We start from the raw sequence: 24,857 nt of genomic DNA on the forward strand, positions 1-24,857 counted from the left end.
CACTGCACTGAAAAATGGACAATGATTTACTCAAATAAAATCCTGACTCTGTACTGTGCCCAAGCCTTCAATTACTAAGCCTTATAGTGGTTTGCTCCTACCATCAAGCTACACTGATCCTCAAACCTGTGTGTAGCTAGCTAGTGCAGGAATGGATGGGATGAACTGGCCAATCACAACAGAGTAACACTAACAAACCAGTGCACAGGAATATAAATGAGATTAAGCCCTGCACTCTAAGTGTCAAGAGCTGACTCAGTTGCAGTCGGGATACTACAACCACCACCACCACCACCACCACCAGCATCATCATCATCCCAGGGCCGCTCCAGTAAGCTGAATTTACACAACACAATTCAAACATAACATGGCTGAGCTCAATATTATTATTAATAGTAGAAGTAGGAGTAGAACTATCATTATTAGCACTATTATTACTGACATTAGCATTAATTTATTATAACTGCTCAGTTGTTAAAAAAGTCACTCTCAAAATATTCTGTTTTAAGGTGTCAAGGTATGAATATGTTTGTAAAAGATAAATCTGTTCATTAAATCTATTTCTGTAGCATCGAGAATAGAAAATGACAAAGATTTAGTGCTTTGGTCTGGGAATTAGTTTCCTGCTGAGACTGGGAGAAGATTTACTGGCTCGTTACTTCAGTAATCCCATGTCCTTTTTTAAACCTCATGAAACTGATCAGGAACCTGGCCATGCAACAGCTTGTGTAACCAGAACAATTGTGGAACAGCTGTTTTTAATCTGAGGGGGGGCTCATGACCCCCAAAGCAGGCACTTCTCCTCAAGTGTATGAAACATTATGAATAGCATTTTGAAGGTAATTCACCATAAATGTGTATTTTGCCATCACTAACAGATATTTCAACTGTATTATGAAGTTCATGTTTAAATGTCCAAACATTTACATGTTGCATATAGGTCACACAGAACAAATCAAACAAATCAAATGCAACTTCATGTGGTGCTCCAATATTGACTGTTCTAAATCTGTTCTATCAATGCAGAAAAATATAGTAGAAGAAGTGTAATGAATTGTTGTGGATACCATAGGAGTTGACGGTAACGTTAGAGCCAAGATGGGGAAGAAAGAGATTATCTGCAGTTGGAAGAAAAGCACCAGCAACATCAAAGAGGTCTTTGATTTCTTGGGGAAAATTGGAAGGTAAGTAGTGTAAATTTCACACAATCACACAGTTAATGATATGGGGAGATCTTTTATTGACACTCGTGTTAAGAAAAATGTGAAATCAGTTCAAGCTATGGCAAGCTAAATGACTCAAAATGATGGACTGACTATAAAATAATTTTGAGTCACGCAATGCTGTTACAGTGGTCTTTAGTCTCCATTGTAAGCATTTCCAAATATTTATCCCTCAAATTTCTGGCACTTTCTGGACAGGACATGAAATGCAACAATTGTATTTCGGATTCAGTAAAATGCTGTATTTAAAGTTTTGGATATGTGATTTGTCTTGAAATGTTTGGAATGATGTTTGAGTGATGATGTAGGTCTTTCTCTTCCTTTTTTCTCCTGCTTCTTCCTAAATTGATATTTTACAGTTTACAGTTGCCTCCAGAGGCTACATGTGGTCTGTGAGGAATGAACACTTACTGCTGACCACAGTGTCCTTACAGCTATGTCATTTTTGAAAACAGAATTTCAATCAATCAATCAATCAATCTTTATATAGCGTCTTTTACAATCAGAATTGTTTCAAGGCGCTTTCCAGAATCCCAGGGCCTGACCCCAGACAAGCAACAGTGGTAAGGAAAAACTCCCCTTTAACAGGAAGAAACCTTGAGCAGGACCAGGCTCATGTAGGGGGACCCTCCTGCTGATGGCCAGCTGGGTAGAGAGAGAGAAGAAGGGGGAGGACAGGTAGAGGATACCTGTAGGAGAGGAGAGGAGGGGAGAGGCATAGAGCAAGTGCTGTGCAAACCAGGACCAAGAAACATGTAGATCAACAGCAGGAGGTCTGATTGTTATTAGGAGTGGATATTTATGTGGCTCTTCAGAAATGTTGCATTTATGCAGCAATTGTGTCCTGTAAGCACCATAAAGTAGCTCAAGGTTGTTGACCCTATTTTCTGTACATCTCACAGGAACCTTTTTATTGAAACTTGAAATTATCTTTGTTGTATTTAATTAACAGATGGTGACTAATTGTTTGCTAATGGTGCCATTTTATTTATGATTCATGACATCATTCACAGTCTGTTTTATCTGAATCCGCTGACCTGCAAAAAGGGCTCAAGTTAATTAGAGATGCTGCTTCTTCCGCTTCTCCCTGTAGTCTCCAAGCTGATTATAGCATTCACTCAGTCTGTGAATGAGTGTGTGTGTGTGTGGGTGGGTGTGTGTTTGCACAACTTGAGCACTTACATCAGTACACATAGGCGGGAACATCCTAGCACCACTTCATTATAGGATTAAGCATCGCAATGCTGTGAGTGTACAGATTAAAGTGTGTGTGTGTGTGTGTGTGTGTGTGTGTGTGTGTGTGTGTGTGTGTGTGTGTGTGTGTGTGTGTGGTGTGTGTGTGTGTGTGTGTGTGTGTGTGTGGAGACATGTGGCAGGATGGTCTAACAGGTGATAAAATGAACTCTCAGCAGCAGGCACAACAATCATAGTGTCAATAAAGAACACACATGTACGAATATGATGTATGACCTTAAACTGAGACCCCATCATGGTCCTCACCTCAGATTCAAATCACTGGAGGGCCATTCAGGAGCCCCTCACACCATAAACTCCAGCTTGGGGTGTGGGAGCTGGTTTTAATGGTGTGGCTGATTGGCGTGGAGGGATCTTACAGGTCCTTGCAGTGAGGACATTGATGATCCCATCTGAAATGTTGCTGGGACAGATTGGTACCTTACAAAGTCCAAGATTCATGTGCAAATAAGACAAACTGTCCATTATATTAACATGCCAACATTAATAAGATGTGTGTATGTCTTTGGACAGGGGCTCATTCTCTGTAGTTTACATGGTAAGGGAGAAGAAAACGGGGAAGCTGTACGCTCTGAAGTGTCTGAAGAAAAAACACCTGGTTCAAAGCAACCTGGAGAATGAAATCAGAGTACTGAGAAGGTAACACACACACACACACACACACACACACACACACACACACACACACACACACACACACACACACACACACACACACACACACACACACACACACACACACACACACACACACACACACCACACACACACACACACACACACACACACACACACACACACACACACACACACACACACACACACACACACACACACACACAGATGATGTTTCTACCTTCACTGTCTCAGGATAAACCATGAGAACGTGGTTGGTCTGGAGGATTTCTATGAAAGTCGAACACACTATTATCTGGTGATGCAACTGTAAGTCTTTTTCTATTTATTCTTCTTAATTAAACCAAAAGCAATCTTTGAAACTATTAAATGTGTGTGTTTGTGTGTGTAGGGTGTCTGGTGGGGAGCTATTTGATCGTATCTTAGACAGAGGTGTTTACACTGAGCAAGATGCCAGCAAAGTCATCAAGCAGGTGCTGGAGGCCGTCAGCTACCTGCACAAAAACAGCATTGTCCACAGAGACCTGAAGGTAGCACACAGACACACAGACACACGGCTTGTTGTTCTTCTCATTTTCTTTCTGTGTGTCTCCGAGCAGCCAGAGAACCTGTTGTTTTACAGTGCAGAAGAAAATGCCAAAATCATGGTCAGTGACTTTGGCCTGTCTAAAACAGTGGAAAACGGTGTGATGTCCACAGCCTGTGGTACACCAGGATACGTGGGTGAGCTGTCATTTTTTCAAATTGCAAACCCAGCATCGGGCTAATTCCTTGTCTTACTTCTGTAAAAAACCTGAATACTTACCACTCCACAGCCCCTGAGGTTCTGGCCCAGAAGCCTTACAGCCAAGCGGTGGACTGCTGGTCCATTGGAGTTATCACGTACATCCTGTGAGTAAAGAAAACAACACACCAAACCATAAGTAAGATTCCTGATGTGGAATAACAGCATGTGCTGACCCCTTTGTTCCAGACTTTGTGGCTATCCTCCATTCTTTGAAGAGAATGAGACTCTGCTGTTCTCAAAGATCAGGAGAGCTGAATATGCCTTTCATTCACCCTTCTGGGATGATATCTCTGACTCAGGTATAGAGGTGTTTCCCATTATTTATATTCTCACATGTTAGCAAGCCTAAAGTGGCAAGAATAAGTCTTTACAATTACAGTTTTGTTGCCTTTACTTTAAAACTTAATTTCTACATGATTATTAGATTATTAAAAGTTACTCACATGTTCGAATTGAGAATCCTTGGTGAGGGAAGGCCATTGTGGCTTCAGAAGGTTCTAGTTGACAAATTCCAACACACAGTTTTTGATGTCCTAAAATACTTCAAACAAGCTTTAGTGTGTTGGGGTTCTGGGTTGTGTCGGTCTTTGTCCTGCAGGTGGTGGAATGGAGCACAATTGGTTGCAGCTGGCACTGCGGGCAGGCGCATCTGTAGGCAATTTACATCTTGCTGCATATTTAAGCAGGTTGTGCCTGCCTGTCAGTGCCAGGGTGTTTGTTCGTCTTGTGAGGTTGTGTGTTCGTCTCCCTCGTTGTGTGTTGGTGTCCTGCGTTTCCTGGAGGGCTGCGTCTGTTCCCTGTGTCCTGGCCTGCGTTTGGGTCCTGTTCAACCCCTGTTTTGTAACATAGTGGTTTTAAAAGACCCATGTTGTTAGTCATGTAGTTACCCTCAGTGTTCCCTCTAGTGGACTTCAGGAGTTCTTTAAATACCAAACAGCTTGACCTCATTATGACAGGAAACCATTCTCCAAACCCGAAGAAACAAAACTAAACTGACGGACTGAACCCAGCAGACAAACCATTGCTCAAGTGTTTCAGTAAAAGCAGTCTGCTTATCCCCTCAATCCCAGTATAATCAGTCCTATTATCCTGTTTGTCCCAGTGTAACCAGTATACTTACCTGTTCTGCTGAAGTGTAACCAGACTTACTCATCAGTCCATTAACCATTAATCACTTTGTCCCAGTAGATTTTTGCTGTTATCATAGCAACTAACAGGTTTTGATATCACATGCCAACAGCCAAAGACTTCATCGGAAACATGATGGAGAAAAACCCGACCAAACGCTTCACCACTGAGCAGGCCCTCAAACATCCCTGGTCAGTCTCACATGTTCATCAATTTGACATACGTGTCCATGTTTGTTCAGTAACTGGTGACACTGGTGATTGCAGGGTTGCTGGTAATGCAGCCAAAGACGTTGACATTTATCAGTCGGTGTGTGAAGGGATGGAGAGAATGTTTGCCAAATCCAAATGGAAGGTAGAGCAACAACCATCATAGACACATCAGGTGGAGACCCCTGATGAGAGCCGTTGGGTGTGCTGTCTTTCTCCTGACAGAGAGCCTTCAATGCAGCCATGGCGGTCAACCATTTTAAGAAAGGGGGCATATTCCAGAGTGCACCTGCCCCCTCGCCATCCTCTCTCCCTTGTGCAACGGTGCAGTCGTCCTCACAGAAAGACTGTGAGATGTCCGATGACGTAGATCCAAATGGAAATCTTATTCCTGATAGTGGAAACCTGTCCAGCAGTATTCCTGTCGAGAATGTTTGTGCACATTTGAGAGTCCATCCAGCCGGAAACAGCACTAAAGAAGATGTTCAATTCAGACCGTCGACCAGGTGAGAGTTCTGGCCCTGTTACATTCCTGCTACGGTTTACCAGCACGAGGATGCCAGCATGATGATGAGATTTTAAACATGGGTGGAAGGTAGAGGTTCTCCTAACTCCTCACATGGTTCAGACCGAACTAGACACTCCGAGAAATCATTTTAGCTTTTCCTTGCCATTTAAAACATGCTGAGGCTGCTGAAAAGGATTTGGGAATTGTTACCATTGTTGGATTTGTAGGGGACTGAACTGTCATGTCGTAAGTTCTGCAGGTTTATGCGTGCTAATATTTGTACAGTTTGGATGCTGTGGCTCAGACCAAGACCCCATCGGTTCAGTCTGGAGTGTGTGCTGTCATGTGATTGGCTTGATGTCGTCGAAGATGCATCTCCCGTGGGTATTCCCTACCTGTTTTTCTTCAACTCAAATGATTTTCTTTTGTGCTCCTAATTGTTCTCTTTTGGTGTTTTTCCTAGATCAGCAGAGTCAGTGGCAAGCTATTCAGTTCGTCCACCTTGATGAGTCTTTTGAGCGAAATTGCTGTTGAACTGAGCATAAGATCACTTTTTACAGTGTAAATTCCTTCAGAGAACAGCAGGAATTAATTTGACATTTCTGCATCAGCTGCTGACATTTCTGTCTTCCTGTCACTATCTTCCTGTGAGCTGCAAGAAGTGCTTTCAGATTAAAAACTTGGATGGAAGTTTTCATCTGAGGATGAAAATTTAGTGTTTTTGAAAGTTATCCATGCACAATAATTACAAAATTACATTTGCAACATTGTCTTGCAAATCTCAAGGCAGCAGCATTTTATGTTAAACTGAGCTCTTCTGAGCAGTGATAATTTGTGCTTCTGGGTTAAAATAATGATTTTATTTTTATTAAAGTTTCCTTTCCGCAAAGTTCTATTCACAAAAATGCAGTTGTCTTTTGTCTAATAGCTACTTCTGTGAGCAGCTACTAACCTGTTCGCTATAATGAAGAGTTTAAATTTCAGTTTGTTTGACTAAAGCTTGTGTTAATACAAAAAATCCGAATGACATCTGGTCCAAACCACTGAAAAGCTCTGAAATTCTTCATGCCACATGTCTCCAACTCACATGAGTCATGGGTCACTTTTCCAGAGCAGTACTTTTCTAAAGGTTGGTTGTTTTAGCTCCACTACGCTCATCGGACCTTCATCAGAAGTCCGGGGGGGACAATGTGAGGTTGTCTGGATGTAAGTGCCACAGACATGGGGGCCGGTTGCGCAATCCTGTAGTGACCACTGTGTTTTTCTATGGTTTTATTTCTCAATAAACATGCAACACTCATTTTTGTCTCATTTCCAGTTGAAATCAAAGTATCAACGGTCTTTTAATTAAATCACTTAAACATAAAAATAAAAACAGACCAATAAATAAGCACAGCACTCGATGTAACTTTTAAAATGTGCTGTACTATTGCTAATTATATTTGAATTATCAAAAAAAAACAACAACGCAAAATAGATTAAATAAACCTCTGAAGTGACAGAGGAAGGTACCCGTTTGGGCCTTGACCTTTAACCCTGGCAAGTGCTCAGGTCGTGGGCTTTCTTCCTGAGCTCTGCCAAAAGCTCTTGAAGTATCATTTCCAGTCCATCAAGTCTTCTGGACTTCTGTAGGATTTCAGCCTGCAGGTTCCTGAGGGAATCTCCTTTACCTGGAAATCATAAGCACATCAGATCTGGATGAATCTCTCTTTAGAGCAGGGCCTAGATTTTTCATCGCAGCATGGTCAGTGGCACCCGGGGCTGCACACAACTCACAGCACATTTAGGACCATCTTTTGAAATATGTACCAATTTTAAGTTCACTTGTATCCACCATCAGCACACGCCCACACAGTGGGTAATGTGCACTGACCTGCTGACCTCTAACCTTGCTGACCCACTCAACTCTCATACTAACAGCTTTTTGTAATTAATATACTTGCATGATCACTCCCTGTCCTCCCCCTTCTGCTCCCTCTCTACCCAGCCAGCCATCAGCAGGAGGGTATCCCTACATGAGCCTGGTCCTGCTCAAGGTTTCTTCCTGTTAAAGGGGAGTGTTTTCTTGCTAGTATTGTTACTTGGGGGTCAGGTCCTGGGATTCTGTAAAGCACCTCGAGATCTTAAATGTAATAGAGGCTGTATTAATAAAGATCGATTGATTGAATGAAACTATAAAAGTAGAGGAATGAAGAAAGGCAACCCCTCCTCCAAGAACCCAGAAGCAGGTCTTTAGTGACTGGAAGTGCTTAACAAATGCACAAGGTCTCACTTGGAAATGTACATGATTATGCATATCTTAAAATGTTGACATGAATATTTTATTGGGGTAGTTTTCTTAAATGTTATTAAGGTCAAAATTGGTCCCTTAAGGTGTTAATTACCTTTACATCTTATTTTTTTTATAAACAGACTTACAGTCAGAGACACAATCAAGCCACCGTGCAAACAAAATACTAGAGTATAGTCCAAATCTACTGAGTATAAATGTAACTACCAACTACCAGAACAGAGCTGTGGAGGCGGAGTGAATAGAGATACCAAGAGGAGAAGAGATGAGAGAGGAGGAGAAAAAGAAGAACTGTGAGGAGAGCAGGAGCTCTTGGATTAGCTTTTTAAAGGGAGAAGGCCACCCCTGCTCTGCCAGAGCTGTAGAGGTGTGAACCAGATGAAAAGAGTCTGGATGTAGCTAGGATGACATTCAAAACGTATAAATCCTAAAAATGATTTTTCACTTTAATGAGGCTAATTAAAGTAAACATTCATGTACTTCGGTCGTCAAAATGTCAGTTGTAAAGTCTGTGGCCACAGCTAAAGACCACAGCAGAATAAAGCTAGTTCAAAAAACAAGCAGCGTGAGAAGACCGATAATACAGAAAACAGAGAAAAACGGACGCACTTGTGTTTCACATCACAAATGGCCCCAATTTTTGTCTCAGGGATACAAATATCCCTTAAATACAGTTGTCACTGTCTAACAAAGAGAATCTTCTGTATTTTCTTTATAAGAGTTCTACAAGAAAATAGCATGGAGCAAATCCAGGTGTCAAAAATTCTTTTGTCTTGTCTTTTTAACTGCTTTATCTCTTTCGGGGTCACGGGGAGGGTGCACTTATGGGCAAAGGGAGGGTCCACCAGTTCATCACAAGGCCCGATATGAGCATTTGTGGGTTCGATACCTTGTTCAAGGGGACCTCTGCAGTGCTCTGAAGGTGTTCCGGCACCTCCCCCTACTACCAGAACAACTTCCTTGTTTTGTCTGCACTGGGGCTTGAACCGAGAACCCCTCGCTTCTCAGCCCAGTCCCCCCCCCCCCCCGCTTCCCAAAAAAAGCTCACTTGTGTTTCTTTATATTAAACTCTTGAGATGTGTTTTGTTTAATAAAGAACAAGAAATGTTTAGTAAAAGATATTTGAAACTTGGGCAAGATCAAACAGCCCTAGTTTGGATCGCTGTGCCTGAACAGACAGCTTTGCCAGGCTCACATGCTGAACACAGCATGAGGGTCAGATCGACCCCAACATGACTGTTCGCGTCATCCAGCTCTGTAGGCCAGCATGAGGGACTTGAAGCCACCACATTCTGGACCATCTGAAGGTTCACTCACCTGTTAGTCATGCCTTACAGCAGTAGTTAATGCCTGTTAACCAGTTAATTAACAAACCAACCAGTCCAATTGACTGGTTGGTGTGTTAATTAATTAAATCCAGTGAACCTTGCAGTGAGCCTTGGGTCTGAACAGCTACAGCAGCTAGACCGGCTTTCTGCAGTTCTTTTGTTTAGTTCTGGTGAAGAGAAACTACTCAACGTCGATGACAAGGTCAGCCTCACCACATCAGTTAATTAATGCCCATTACTGGACGTTACTGCTAATAGCACTAATGATAATCGTTGTGGTTCACTTTAATATCTGAAGTTTCCAGGCTATCCAGGCTGGATAGGGTAAGGACTCAGCAATTCACCAGCTCATCACAGTAGTCATTCTTAATAACTTTTAAATGTATGTTTACTGTAATAAAAATCCTGGTCTGTTTATACGTTACTATGCTGCAAATAGATTTTAGTCCCAGTGTCACAAAGGTTGGTGGCCTTAAACTAGCTGAGAACATTTCTGAATATCTCAGGCAAACCTCTGCCCCTGTTTTCTGTACAATCCTAACAGCATGATCTGGATTTACCTTCCAGGGCCTTAAACATGCTGCCAGTGCTGTTGGCCAGCAATCCAGCTTTCTTCTGCAGCTCTGCTACTCGATCAGCCAGCGCCCCCGTGGATCCACCAGCCCCACCTGGAGGAACCTGAGCTTTGAGACGATCCAGCTGTTTCTCCAAAGTCAGCAGGTCCTAAACACCAATGTCAGAACAAATTTGAATGAGAGTGGAAAGTTGAGAGTAACTCATGATCCAAATTCTATTCAAAGGTAGAAACCTGCTCCCTCTCACATTACTGCCAATTGCTGCTTCTCTCTCTGCATCTTCTGAGCTATCTCGAGCTTCCTGTGCCTTCTGCTGTGCATTCTCCAGCAAGTCTTTTAGAGCCCTAAGCTGAGAGGTCATGGGCTTCATCATTGTGTTGGCATCATCCAGATTCTTCTCTGCAGGGCTCAGCTGGTCTTTGGCCTGCGGAAAGGAAACTTTGCACCAAAACGCAAAATGCAACTGTGACGTCCACTGTTGTTCCTAATGTCCTACCTGCATCAGACGCTTCTTTAGGTCATCCATGAGATATGTGCTATTCTGCACCTTGTCCTCTATGTCTGACAGGGACTTCTCCACCATGCCAAAACTGGAAAGCAACCCATCAACGTCGCCCTTCACACCCAGAGCTTGGTTCCTGTGAACATGTGTTAGGAGAAGGGCATATGTTTTAACTGTTTAACCAGCTGCATGAGTCAGGATTTCATTAATTATGTTCCAAGGTAGTTTTCTCTGTCAACTGGACTGGGTTTCTTCTCTTGAAGACGTTTCGCCTTCTATCCAGAAGGCTTCTTCAGTTCTGAAAGAGAGAGAGCTTGAAAATATATAGCCCCTGTGGACCATTTGCATGCTAATGATCTGGGTGGTCACCTGAGAGTCGTTAGCAGGGTCGTTGGTCGGGTCGTTCACCTAGTTTCTGTTGAGGTGTCTCCCCTTTGTCTGCTGGATCACATGGTGATGAGTCACTGGGTCTCCTGGAATGGTGTGAATGTTTGTTTTGCTGTTGGAAGGAGTGGAGGACTGCATTGTATGTGGGTGATAGGAAGTGCCTCAGGCCACCACCTCTGTTTAAGGATGGTTTTTCCAATTTAACATGGATAGCTTCCTTGACCCCCCTTTCAAACCAGCGGTCTTCTCTGGCCAGTATCCTTACTTGGCTGTCCTCGAAGGAGTGCCCACTCTCCTTTAGGTGTAAGTGGACTGCTGAATCTTGACCCGAAGAGGTGGCGCGTCTGTGTTGTGCCATTCTTCTGTGGAGAGGTTGTTTGGTTTCCCCAATGTACAGTTCCTTGCATTTCTCCTGGCACTGTACAGCATAAAAACATTACTTTGTTTGGGTCTTGGTGTCTTGTCCTTTGGGTGTACTAACCTCTGTCTGAGAGTGTTGCTGGGTTTGAAATGAACCGGTATGTCGTGTTTCTGGAGGATCCTCCTAAACTTCTCCGAGACTCCGGACAGGTAGGGGATGGAAACGCTGTGGCGTTTGTTTCTCTCCTCCTCTTCTTTGCTGGGGTCTGGCTTTCTTGAGGTTTTGGTGAAGGCCCAGTCTGGGTAGCCACATGTTTTGAGGGCTGTCTTAATGTGGTCCTGTTCCTTCTTTCTGCCTTGGGATGTGGTGGGTATTTCTCTGGCCCGGTGTCGGAGAGTTCTGATCACTCCCAGCTTGTGTTCCAGTGGGTGGTGAGAGTCAAACTGAAGGTACTGGTCGGTATGTGTAGGTTTTCTGTAGACTTCGATGGTGAGATTTCTGTCCTCAGTGATCTTGACTGCGCAGTCCAGAAAGGCCAGACTGTTTCCTTTTACATCTTCCCGGGTGAATTTTACATGCTCGTCTGTTTTGTTGAGGTGATCGGAGAACGCTTCCAATTCTTGTGTTTGAATTTTGACCCAGGTGTCATCTACATACCTGAACCAGTGGCTTGGCAGTTCCTGTGAAGGATGTCAGGGCCTGGGATTCCGCCTTCTCCATGTTTAGATTGGCAACTATGGGGGATACTGGTGAGCCCATGGCACAGCCATGTTTCTGCCTGTAGAAGCCTTCTCTGTACTGGAAATAGGTGGTGTTCAAACACAAGTCCAGCATGGTGCAGATTTGGGCCGGTGTTAAGGTTGTTCTTTCTGTAAGATTCTTGTCCAATAGAAGGTGCTTGTGGATGGTGTCTATGGCGCTGGCGGTGGGGATGCACGTGAAGAGTGACGTGACATCATAGGATACCATAGTCTCTTCTGGAAGTAGTGTGAGTCCACTGACTTTTTGAGCAAAGTCTTGGGAATTTTTGATGTGGTGTGGGGTGTTGCCAACCATGGGCGACAAGATGGAGGCCAAGTATTTGGAAATGGTGTAACATACAACAGTTCCAAATACCTGGCCTCCATCTTGTCTGGAAATGTTGTATGTATGTTGTAACATACAACATTTCCAAATACTTGGCCTCCATCTTGTCGCCCATGGTTGGCAACACCCCACACCACATCAAAAATTCCCAAGACTTTGCTCAAAAAGTCAGTGGACTCACACTACTTCCAGAAGAGACTATGGTATCCTATGATGTCACGTCACTCTTCACGTGCATCCCCACCGCCAGCGCCATAGACACCATCCACAAGCACCTTCTATTGGACAAGAATCTTACAGAAAGAACAACCTTAACACCGGCCCAAATCTGCACCATGCTGGACCTGTGTTTGAACACCACCTATTTCCAGTACAGAGAAGGCTTCTACAGGCAGAAACATGGCTGTGCCATGGGCTCACCAGTATCCCCCATAGTTGCCAATCTAAACATGGAGAAGGCGGAATCCCAGGCCCTGACATCCTTCACAGGAACTGCGCCAAGCCACTGGTTCAGGTATGTAGATGACACCTGGGTCAAAATTCAAACACAAGAATTGGAAGCGTTCTCTGATCACCTCAACAAAACAGACGAGCATGTAAAATTCACCCGGGAAGATGTAAAAGGAAACAGTCTGGCCTTTCTGGACTGCACAGTCAAGATCACTGAGGACAGAAATCTCACCATCGAAGTCTACAGAAAACCTACACATACCGACCAGTACCTTCAGTTTGACTCTCACCACCCACTGGAACACAAGCTGGGAGTGATCAGAACTCTCCGACACCGGGCCAGAGAAATACCCACCACATCCCAAGGCAGAAAGAAGGAACAGGACCACATTAAGACAGCCCTCAAAACATGTGGCTACCCAGACTGGGCCTTCACCAAAACCTCAAGAAAGCCAGACCCCAGCAAAGGAGAGGAGGAGAGAAACAAACGCCACAGCGTTTCCATCCCCTACCTGTCCGGAGTCTCGGAGAAGTTTAGGAGGATCCTCCAGAAACACGACATACCGGTTCATTTCAAACCCAGCAACACTCTCAGACAGAGGTTAGTACACCCAAAGGACAAGACACCAAGACCCAAACAAAGTAATGTTTATGCTGTACAGTGCCAGGAGAAATGCAAGGAACTGTACATTGGGGAAACCAAACAACCTCTCCACAGAAGAATGGCACAACACAGACGCGCCACCTCTTCGGGTCAAGATTCAGCAGTCCACTTACACTTAAAGGAGAGTGGGCACTCCTTCGAGGACAGCCAAGTAAGGATACTGGCCAGAGAAGACCGCTGGTTTGAAAGGGGGGTCAAGGAAGCTATCCATGTTAAATTGGAAAAACCATCCTTAAACAGAGGTGGTGGCCTGAGGCACTTCCTATCACCCACATACAATGCAGTCCTCCACTCCTTCCAACAGCAAAACAAACATTCACACCATTCCAGGAGACCCAGTGACTCATCACCATGTGATCCAGCAGACAAAGGGGAGACACCTCAACAGAAACTAGGTGAACGACCCGACCAACGACCCTGCTAACGACTCTCAGGTGACCACCCAGATCATTAGCATGCAAATGGTCCACAGGGGCTATATATTTTCAAGCTCTCTCCCCAGCGATTTCAGAACTGAAGAAGCCTTCTGGATAGAAGGCGAAACGTCTTCAAGAGAAGAAACCCAGTCCAGTTGACAGAGAAAACTACCTTGGATACAACGACCTGGATGACTGAGAATTTACACAGACATTAATTATGCTCATATTTTGATCTCAAGCTCAGGATCAACTCTAAAAGGAGGGGGCTAACTCAATTAAATATGAATGTCCACAAATGTATAGATACAACCTACTGTAACTATTCCCTGACAGAAGAATGACTTCATGTCCCATAAATAGAGAACAAACCCAGCTTCTGAAGACTGGGCCCAAGGCCTGAGACTCAAGCCAAAAGGAGGAATTTTTGGTCATGACTTCTGTCTGTAGATCGAATGAAGTATGCGAAAGAAAAATCAGAACTTTTATTTGAAGAAAACAGCTGCTTATGCGTCCTATGCTAAAGCTAAACCATGCTCAGATGACTTGAAAGGAGGCGCTGACATATGTTGGTTCTGTGAAGGGGAATTCAGTCTACCTGGCTTCCTGAGCTTCGTCCAGAAGTTTTCTGGCTTCATCCAGCTGTGGTGCAGCATTGTTCAACACAGTTGAACTGTCTGATAGGTTCGCTGCCAGATTCTTTAGCTCCTCCAGCTTTTTCTTCAGAGCAGCTGGGCTAAGCGGCAACTTAGCTTTCAGGATCCAGTCACTCACATCCTGGATGTGGGTCAGGTTGGACAAAGGGTCTATACCAACAGCAGATAAAATGGTCAAGTCAAGGACTCTTTATGGGTGAAACCAGAGGTCCAAGTTATGAAGTTGATGTGCTCCAAATTTACATTAGATCACAAGTTAATGTAGTAATTAGGATTAAGAATGTTTGTTAAAAACAAAAGTAGACCCTATAAACCATGTCTCACAGGCACAGTACAGTGCGAATAAACAATAACGCTAACAATAATTTAGCTTAGCTCCGTGTAGCCTAAATACCAGTGATTACAAAAGACTGAAAGGATAAATGGGCTAGTTATATTGGAATAGAGTGAATAGGTGAATTGGTATAACCAATGTGGGACATCTCTGTGTGAGTACAGCTGTGGACAATCTGCACCTGACAGGAAATCTTTGAGGTCTTTCACAACACCGCGTGTCTCCTCCAAGTCATCTTCCAGCCTGTCTCTGGTCTCTCTCATCTTATTGGACAGCTTAGCAGCAGACTGTCTCACCTGGTTGGTTATCTCCTGTGTTTCCTGGAGCTGAAAGCAGTTAAAATTTTTGTAAATTAAATTTTAATTAATAACTTGTTTTCTAACTAATTGCAACATCATATCTGAGTGTTTAGGCCTTTCTGGATTAGGGGACCTTCCTGTAGTGTATGACATGACAGAGCTAAATCCTACGAGCCAAAGTGATCCTTCATTAAGTTGTCTTCAGCAGTGTGTTTAGGCTCATGATCTAACCATCCTGTCAAGCTGCCAATCTTTTCAAATCTATGTATGCCAGAATTCCTCTGCTGCCATCATTAGATGGCAGTCGGCTTGAAATGTCTCTAGAAGGAGCATAACTATGATGTGTGTGTTTATGTGTGTGTGTGTGTGTGTCTGTGTGTGTGTGTGTGTGTGTGCACCTTCTCTGCAGCATCTGTGATTTTCTTGGCCAGTCTTTCCAGCTTGCCTTTCACATTCTTCACATCTGCATCAGCCCTCTTGCTCAGAGGTAGGGCACCCATGCATTTCTCAGCTGCTTTACAAGGTGGGGTTCCCTCTGGTGGACACAGATCTTTACCCTCACACTGCAGAGGGGTGCAGGGCTCTGTGCGAACACTGCCACACACCTGAAAAATGTCATCACTTTTAGCTGAAACCTTCCTCGGCAAGACAGGCCACAATAACTCTGACGACACCACACTGAGGAACAACGAGGCCATTTTCCTTACCTGCTTGGCAACAGGAGTGAGGTCTGGTTGCGAGGACATGACGTGGTTCAATTTGTACAGAGCTCTGGTGTTGGCTGGCTGGACTTGATTGAGAAGATCCAGGGCATTTTCTCTGATATCCGCTGACTCCATCAACGTTGTTTCACTGGCATTCACTTTCCCAGCTGCCTCACTGGATTCTTTATAGGCTTGTTTGATGGCAGAAAAGGCTCCTGATTGGCACAGAGAAAAGAAACTTAGCATAATATATTTTACATTGTCAAACCCATCAGACTGTGAGACTTTGGACAAACTGATGAAAATGTGACATCAGCCAGTGGTCCAAGAACAAGTACATGGGGATGGGAGACAGAGAACTACTGTTCAACAGCCACACTTGCGACTTAAGCTAGCAGCAAGCATAAATTGGAAAGATCTCTGATCTGATATGATGCTGTTGGTATTTAATTTGACTCCTAGTGGTAGTTGATCTGTCTGACCTGCATTGTTGGAACTGAGTGTGTTGTCCATTGCGCTTTTCTTTGCTTTATACTCCACTGTGAGGCGCTCCAGCAGAGCCCAGAGTTTATCCAGGTCTGAATCCAGACCAGGGGTCCTCAGTGGAGGCGAGAGTCCATCATTGATCTTCTTCAACTGATTCCTGGAAGAAAGAATGAACCTCAGTCAGGTTCAGTCATTTAATGATTATGAGATGAAAAATGTGAGATTGAAGTTACTCTATGAGACAAAGGGATGTTTTGACTGTTTGAAAAAATAAAATAATATTTACCTTATATAAGGTATTTCTTGAATAAAAAGAGTGTACCTATAGTGCTAAGATGCAACTGATTTAAAAAAGACATTTACATTAGTGATGCTAGCAGGACCTCACCTCAGCTCCTCCAGCTGGGACAGAACATCATCGACCTGTTGGGCTGTACTTGGAGGAAATGAAATGGACTCCCGGATCAGTTTTAATTGTGCCTCCAGGGCAAGAATACGAGGACCGAAGTTGACACTAGAGTGGTCTGGGGTGGTTGGGAAATGTGGGGTGATGCTGTTTAGAGCCAAGCTAAGGTTCTGCCTCTGGCTGTCCAGAGTGAAGAAGCAGGAAGGACACAACTTGCACGTTGGGAAGGTGTCACAGTGCCCACGGCTGCAAGAACCGCAGCGTGACCCTGTGACGCCTGGACGACACAAACACACCCCAGTCTGCTTGTTGCAACCTTCTGGAAGAGTTCCTTCAGGATCACACTGGCACTCTGGGAGGAAAAGAAGAAGAAGGAAATGTAAATAAATATTCTTGACTGTTACATAGAGGTGCTTGTACTTGACTTGACTCACTTTGGCAGCCTAATAGGGGGTCTCCAAATGTGTTTTCTGGACACTCATTGCATGTTCGGCCTCCAAAATTTGGTCTGCAGCGACACTGTCCAGTCACCTGGAGATGAGGACAACCACTTTTTTCAGTACTTTTATTGACTAATACAAGTTACTGAATATTCTCTTGCTCCAAAGGAACAAATCCACCATTCTCAAAAGTATTTACCAAAAATATGTTTAGACCTGACAAACAAAGGAAGGGTAGTCAGACGGTATCCAACACTCGCAAATAAAATTAAATCCTGACCTCACAATGGACTTCACAGTTAACCTGCAGCCACAAACCACTTTTCTCTACAATAAAACATTTTTCAGAAGCCTTATTTTCACATTCAAACCTTAATGTGATGGCAACAATTTATCCGTGAAACTGTCGGACAGTAAGACAGAAAGAATACGCACCAAAACCAGTCAAGCTGCTCTGCTGCTAAATTGTATTTTGTGCCTATTCTGTCTTATCTGTGCTACCTGAGCTGCTAAAGTAACACATTTTACAAATAAATTCTATCCCTATCCCTATCCCGCTTGCCTGGTCACAGGTGTCACTGTAGGATGTGGTGGGGTCACAGTTGCAGGGCACGCAGCGCTCAGACAAGAAGGGTTTCCAGTAGCCATTTGAACACATATCACAGTTGGATCCGTGGAAATGAGGACGGCAGAGACACTGGCCGATCACGGGGTCACAAACATCCGAAATGGACCCGTCAGAAGAACAGGAACATTCTGGACAGAAGAATTATACAAATACAGGACTCCTGGTGACCTGACAAAGTTTTGTGATTAGCTTAGCTTGTTGACAAACTTACTGGAGCAGCCCAGGGGGTTGGCGGCGCTTAGGCCGTAGTACCCTCTCTTACAGCGGTCACAGCGTGGACCTTCAACATTCACCTTACACTGGCATGAGCTTGTTGTGTCATCACACCCGCCAGCATTAACCGTCCCTTCAGTGCTGCAAACACAACCTAGCAGCAACAGCAAAATTATAGGTGTTTACATAAATCACACTCAGCACATTTAATAGATGTGTTTGTTATGGACCAGTGAACCACTTACGTATACAGGCGTCAGGGCGGTCCATTTTGCTGTGGGGATTGGGCTGGTAGCCTGGGGCACAGCGATCACACTTGGGCCCTGTTGTGTGGTGCATGCAGCCCTCACACACTCCTCCGCTCCTCCGCCCACTGGCTTCGTACACAGCCGGATCGAAACGACATCGCCGGGCGTGGCTATTGCACTCGCAACCTGAGGGACAAAACACTGAGGGCTGTTTCAAATTACATTTAACAGGTTTTCCGAGCATTTGGCCTCTGGCACTGTTACCACTATCTGCACCAACTTTATGTATGTTGGGGTGAGGCCTTACGCTGGCAGGAGTGGGTTTTGCCCTCCTCTGCGGGCCTCCAGGGCAGGTCATTGAAGAGATCATCGCAGCGTTCGCAGTTCATGCCTGCGGTGTTGTGTTGACAGTCACACCGAGGGGTCACCTGTGTACCAGCACACCAAACAAAAGCATTAGAAAATATCCTGAAAAACTTAGCCAAGATCAATAACACAACCAAATAATTATATTTCAGATGCTGTCGGGTGGAACTAACATGGATGTCTGTGTAGTTTACCAAAGCGTTAGCAGCTTAAAATACCAATGATTCAACTTATTCCTCATGTTATGCGTTTTACTGCTTTTACTTCTACATCGTGGTCTTCAGGCATGTCCCTACCTGCAGGCTGGCTTGAGCAGCGCTGTTTTGCATGTCTGGCAGGCAGCGGTTGGCGTGACCGTGACACATGCAGCTGCCCATCATCCTCATCTCTTTGATGGCGAAAAATCTGCTGAGGGATCGACCCGGAAGCTGAGGAACATCACCGAGGCCGGTCATCCTCACCCTGAGTCCCGTCAGCCCTGAGAGCTCTGAGGGAGACACTGTCAATCAAGCAGTTGATCCTATCATAGGTCCATGTCCAAGAGGTCAAGCATGTACCTTCAACTTTCTTGCTTTTTGGCGCACTGACGTAAGTGTACTGACGGAGAGGGTTGAACTCCACCTGTGCAAGATGATGATGTTATTAATGTTTTACAAGCATCGTTTTTAGAATTTTTATCTTTTAACCACCGCAACAGAAGAATTTGGAGTTTACAGTTACTCATTTTAATGCATGATCACAAATAATAAAGTCAAATGATAATAAAAAGGTTCAAATGCAGCAGCAAGTGTAGAAAACAGATGGAAAGTTTAAATTTTCCCCACACTGAAAGAGTTCCATAAATCATAGTAAAATGTTTATAGGGCATACAGATGCCTTTAAATTTGTAAAAACAAATCAAAAAACGTCAAACCTCACATTTTGATCTTGGTATGGATTTTCAGCGGTAGGGGGCAGCGTGACGCAGTGTGGCTCTTCCAGTCGGATCGGCAAGGCGGTTGCAATGTCAGGAAACACTTTCTGACAGTCTGTTGCCAAGTAGAGAGCAGGTTTCCAGGTTGTGCCGTTATCAAGAGAGCGTTCTATGACAAAGTCGCTGGGACGAGGACCCTGACAAGGTTCAATTCACATAGGAAGAAATTTCAAAAATTCAAATAGGAAGCAACGGACTCACTTCAGTATGTGAAAAACAAGACAAGCACATTGAGAAGTACCTTAAAGTTGAGCACCAGGTTGTGAAGATGGAACAGGTTGTTCAGGTCCACCTGAAGCGTGACAGGACTCACACCTGCAACAGTGACAGGTTCCTTCCACTATGTCCTAAACTGTCCTCTACCATTTTATTGTATTCATAAAGCCGCATAAATCATTAACACACCCTTCTTGGACTGCCACCACCGATCTGGTCCAGATGTGGCCAGAACCTCCTGTACTGTGTGGGCCAGCGGATCTTTTGGGTTCCTGGAGTCACATGGACAACATTTCATGCGCCGCTGTAAAAAGCAAAAGCAGACTGTTTAACAGTATCCAAGTTTCCAGGTGAACACACCGTGTCAATAAACAGTAGATGTTTTTGAGCTTTATTTTTTTATTAGGTTCTTTCAGTGTGTAGATTAATGACAGCTGCACAAGTTAAGAAATACAATGTTCATAAGTGATGATAAATGATGGATAACATTGTCAGAAACAGTCATCGCAGGTTCAGATCAGAATGCGCAGTTCGTCAGCATGCTTAGTGGCTGTTGTCATCATGTGTCTTCTACCATCAGTGCTAACAATGTGTTCACCTGTCAATGTTTGCACGGTGTTGCTGTGGCACTGGGCCATGTAGGCAAAGGTTCCTGTTGACATTTCAGGATTGCTCATGTTCCTGTTCAGCTCCCACATTCATATTAGGATCCAGACCGAATCAAACTAGCTTAGCTTTGTTTTGATAGCGTCTGCAGTGCCTGAATGAAGCCCTGTTGTATTTGACTGAGGACACGCTGGACTAAACATACAGATCAAGAAACAACCCCACAATGGTGGTTCGAATCAACCACTGTGAGCAAGAGGCTCTAAGCCCTTCCGTTAGGGCCAGCCTGTCTCACAGGACCCTCGTGCAGCTGTGGTGGGTCCACAGATCTGAGAGCTTTCATGACACACTGAGATCATGACGCAGCAACAACGTGTGCGGGGTTAACTGTTGGTGCTGCACGGAGACAACAGGGGTCAGACATCTGCAGCATTGACAGAAAACCAGACCCGGTTCTTGGTGTCAAACATTTCTCTGATGTGTTGATTGTCGTTAGCTACGTGTATCAATGTAGGTTGAAGCTGCTTCAGAGCTGCAGGTTGCTGCACTAATGCAAACACAGACTGTTTGCATTTGTCACAGCTGTCAGCAGCTTTGATTGCTGTGGTGTAAAGTCTGCCCTGGGCTAAATCTGTCCCTGCACTTTCGCCACGCAGGTTTATAGATTAACTCTTGGACCTGCAGCCACTGGGGCACAGTAACCAAAGTTACAGGCGAGAGCCCGCGATCCTCTCAACATTCACACATCTAAGAAAGGGAAGAGGAATCAGCACTCAGGGTGTAACCTGGTCAAGCTCACCCTCAGGTGAAGAGGTTTTCATGCCCTCAGCTCCTGGATCATCAGTCAGGGTCGTCCATGTCAACACTAATGTGACAATAATACCGTTTTCTCAATATCTTCTCACACCTTTGAAGTTAGTGGGCTTCAAAGTGGAGGGTTAGGGTTTGTTACAACCATCTTCATCTTCATGGCCTCTTACCCACACTTTATTCTTGCTTGAGTTAATTTCTAAGATGTCAGTAAAAACTAAAGAAGAATCTTCACTACTTGTCTAATTTACATGAAGGAAGATGAGAAAAATTCTGGCATGATGAAAGAAGAAGGGGCTTTCCTCTGACTGATAACCGCTGTTTGGTTGTCATGGAAACACATGTGTCAGCTGAGCCCATCTGTTCCGCCCTGTCTGCCTCAGGTGTTACTCAGGTAAAAAAAATGCAACACACAACACACACGCTGAGAAAAGTGAGTGTTGATGAAAATATCTGCTCCCTGAGGCAGTCAACACACACACACGCACGCACACACACACATGTGCGCAGACACACACACACGCACATACATGCACGCAGACACTCACACACACACGCACACACACACACGCAAGCACACATGCACACACATACACACACTCACACATGCAGACACACGCACGCAGACACACTCACACATGCAGACAAACGCACACATACACATGCACTCACACACGCACGCACGCACGCACGCACACGCACACACACACACACACACACACACACACACACACACACACACACACACACAGAGCTGTGTCTGTCACACCAGTCTGCTTCTCCCTCCTCAGCACACACGTGTTGACCGGCTGAGGGGGTTTTTCATGCAGTTGCAACATGATTTCACAAGTTGAGCTTTTGGGCCAAAACCATTACGGTCGTCCTGACACCGCCACCAGGTTCGGCCGTGACCTTTCACCTCCTGACTGTGCCAACAGAGATCCATATATGGACACACGGCTGGCTCAGGCCTGCGTGTGGAGCCAACATTAATGTTTTATGCATCTTCAAAAGATCCACTGTATGCTGATGACACCATGTTGTGCCACAGCAATGACTTAATGGCAACAACCAGCTTTCACAGAGATGCACTCATAAATGTGAGGTCCTTGGATGCTTATATGTACCGTGAAATTCTATTTATCAGGTTCCTGTCAGCGCTTTAGTTATATTTCTAGTGAAGCTACCGTTGTCCTACCTGTTGGTAGGGGGTGCAGAAGGCCTCGGAGCCAGCAAGACCACATGTGGAAGAGGCGCGAAGCTGCTGAGCCCGACCCAGCAGCAGATCGCCGCTGGGTGGGTAACAGGCCCCTTCTAAACAGTCGTTGCTCGCCTGAGATGTTGTCACCAACGCTGTTGGGAAGAAGGTGCCACAGTGAGTCTTCATCACAATGATCAGTAACTGTGTGCTAATGAAGTGCTTTTACTCTGTAGCTGCAGGCCCGAAATACGGAACATAATTGTACTCTGGTTTAGCTTTTGATCATGCTACCTGCTGCTTCATGTAACCTTTTACAAGCTGATTAGTGTTAGCCGCCAGAGCTATAAGAATAAGGATAAGGATAAATTTCGGGGAAATTCACATGTTACAGCGGTAGCCCGTGGTGTACAGTACAGTATAGTACTAAAAGAAAAAAAAAAGAAAAAGACTCTTATGTTATGTACATCTACATCTATCTTTCACCAAAACACAAGGTCAAAGCCTGAACTTCTAGATTTGAAACAAGACTGAGACTCCAACGTTTGGGCCACTATAGCTCCTGCAGAACTCTTTGAGATAAGCACACAGTTCCAGTGTGCGTGAGTTTAGTATCCATCTGAAGACAAAAGTATGTGAAGCAGAGCCTAAGCGCTGGATTCAAACATGTGCCATCATGACCAGTCAAACATGAGTATGCAGACTTCATTCCAAGCAGCAATATTCACAACTTCACCAACAACTGTCCTGAAAATCTCCAACAGTCACAGAAAACCTGACAAACATCTCACCGGCCACAAGGACAAGGATTCTCATGCTGGTTCCAAGAGTCTGGAGCAGATGGGAACTCAAAGATCACCAATCCTGATCAATATCAGATCCAGTTGTTGCTGCCGTCACACACACCTGGATCAGCTGGGACTAATCTGGTGTGTTGCTGCCACACGGTTCTTAAGCTCACCAAGATGGCGTCATGCAGCAGGAGTCAGTGCCACACCCTAAGGAGACGCGCCCTTCCCTTCAGAGTCAGCACACACTCAGAGACATGCTGACACACACTCATACACGCTTAAAATTTCCATCCATCTTCTACTTATCGTAACAGAGTCTCGGGGTGGAGCCTCTCCTACCTTTAGGAGACAGGTAGGCTGCTGAAAATACTGATATGTTGCTTTTTACAGTACTTATTCTCAGTTTGTAGTCTTATAGAATGAAGTTATAATTGAAAAACAAACAAGATGTTTACTTGTGCCACGCACACTTCTGTAAACTTAACTGTATCCGACTACAATATCCACATAGACCAATATAATCAGACACTAACTCTCCCTGTCCCAGTATAACCAGTCATCTACCCTCCCTGTCCCAGTATAACCAGTCATTTATCCTCTCTGTCCCAGTATAACCAGTCATTTATCCTCTGTCCCAGTATAACCAATCATTTACCCTTCCTGTCCCAGTATCACCAGTGATTAACCCTCTTTGTCCCAGTATAACCAGTCATTTATTTGTCTGTTTGAAGTCCATCATCAAATATCTGATTCTGAAATCTTTATGTAAGCGTTCCTGCAGTGTCAATATTAACTTTTGTTTCAACAACTCTAAACATTACACAGTTTTCCTCAATGTTTCAGTTCATCAACTCAAACTTCTTTTCTTCTCAGGAAAAAGTATAAAGAAAAGAGGATTTTTGTGTGTTTTCTGCTGTTGTTGAATCATTTTAGGGTTTGATTGACAGTTGTCAGTTCAGAGGAAGGATACAGCATTGAGGACAGTTTTGGGAAGTGGGTACATTTTTGCTGCTCCTGACATTTTCAAAAGACGTTTTGAGGGTTTAACCCTGATTTTAAGGTTGAGGATAGAACTGGGTAAGGGTCAGGGGTCAGGGGTCAGAGTCAAGGGGGTTCTTTGGGATGGTCAGGGTTAGAGTTCAAAGTCAAGTCACGCATTATGAAAGTCCTCACAAAGTTGGAAGTAGGAGGAATATGTATGCATTTGTGTCTTTGTCTGCATGTCTCCAAAATGCACATTATACTATCACAGTGAAGACATTTTGGTTTGGTCTGAAGGATGAGATCAGGTCACAGGTTCAGCTAGGTCCGGATCAGGGAACTGGGGGGAGTTAGGTCCATAAGATTCCGGACAAAGATGGAAGTTAATGTGTGTGAGTCTTTTCCCCCTGGGTTGGTCTGCAGACACGCTGACTCAGTGCATGTCCTGGGTGTGTCATGTGACTCAGGCAACATGCACATGTAGACATGCACGGTCTCGCTGTTCATGCCTTGGGCTGTTGTGCAGAGGAACTGTGATGGAACACCTCCCAGCAGTCTGGCTTGTCTGGGCTGACAGCGAGGTGAAGGCTTTCTGATCAGTGCAATCAAGTGGTAAAACCCTCTCAGAGGAGTTGATAAGAACTCTTTAAATATGAAGTAGTTCCAGATCAACCAATCAGACCAAGTCTTCACATTTT

The 24,857-nt window shown here is 44.5% G+C and overlaps 2 protein-coding genes across 3 annotated transcripts; one reads left to right on the forward strand and one right to left on the reverse strand.

The window, feature by feature from the left end:
- Positions 1-78: 78 nt before the first annotated feature.
- On the forward strand, positions 79-7,045 carry LOC130524346 (calcium/calmodulin-dependent protein kinase type 1D-like). 2 transcript variants are annotated; one of them, XM_057030383.1, is made up of 13 exons: positions 81-331; positions 1,073-1,184; positions 2,991-3,116; positions 3,348-3,422; positions 3,505-3,643; positions 3,713-3,836; positions 3,929-4,004; positions 4,087-4,199; positions 5,141-5,219; positions 5,295-5,382; positions 5,463-5,743; positions 6,031-6,125; positions 6,209-7,045. In XM_057030383.1, exons 2-12 carry the CDS (start codon positions 1,099-1,101, stop codon positions 6,092-6,094), a joined length of 1,251 nt encoding a protein of 416 aa, XP_056886363.1. In that variant the 5' UTR covers positions 81-331; positions 1,073-1,098; the 3' UTR covers positions 6,095-6,125; positions 6,209-7,045. The 2 variants fall into 2 exon arrangements, with proteins under 2 accessions (XP_056886364.1, XP_056886363.1); XM_057030384.1 differs by lacking the exon at positions 3,348-3,422 and having other exon boundaries at positions 79-331.
- Positions 7,005-23,453, reverse strand: lamb3 (laminin subunit beta 3). The gene is made up of 22 exons (XM_057030375.1): positions 23,179-23,453; positions 22,388-22,542; positions 19,963-20,077; positions 19,799-19,872; positions 19,503-19,694; positions 19,142-19,205; positions 18,881-19,071; positions 18,526-18,646; positions 18,216-18,404; positions 17,969-18,124; positions 17,692-17,885; positions 17,124-17,220; positions 16,672-17,041; positions 16,280-16,440; positions 15,801-16,012; positions 15,492-15,698; positions 14,976-15,120; positions 14,403-14,610; positions 10,435-10,576; positions 10,186-10,362; positions 9,924-10,086; positions 7,005-7,415 (listed from the first exon to the last, which is right to left on the reverse strand). Exons 1-22 carry the CDS (start codon positions 23,201-23,203, stop codon positions 7,276-7,278), a joined length of 3,498 nt encoding a protein of 1,165 aa, XP_056886355.1. The 5' UTR covers positions 23,204-23,453; the 3' UTR covers positions 7,005-7,275.
- Positions 23,454-24,857: the final 1,404 nt, after the last annotated feature.

Source organism: Takifugu flavidus, chromosome 4, assembly GCF_003711565.1.
Source record: "Takifugu flavidus isolate HTHZ2018 chromosome 4, ASM371156v2, whole genome shotgun sequence".
Taxonomy (NCBI): Eukaryota; Metazoa; Chordata; class Actinopteri; order Tetraodontiformes; family Tetraodontidae; genus Takifugu; species Takifugu flavidus.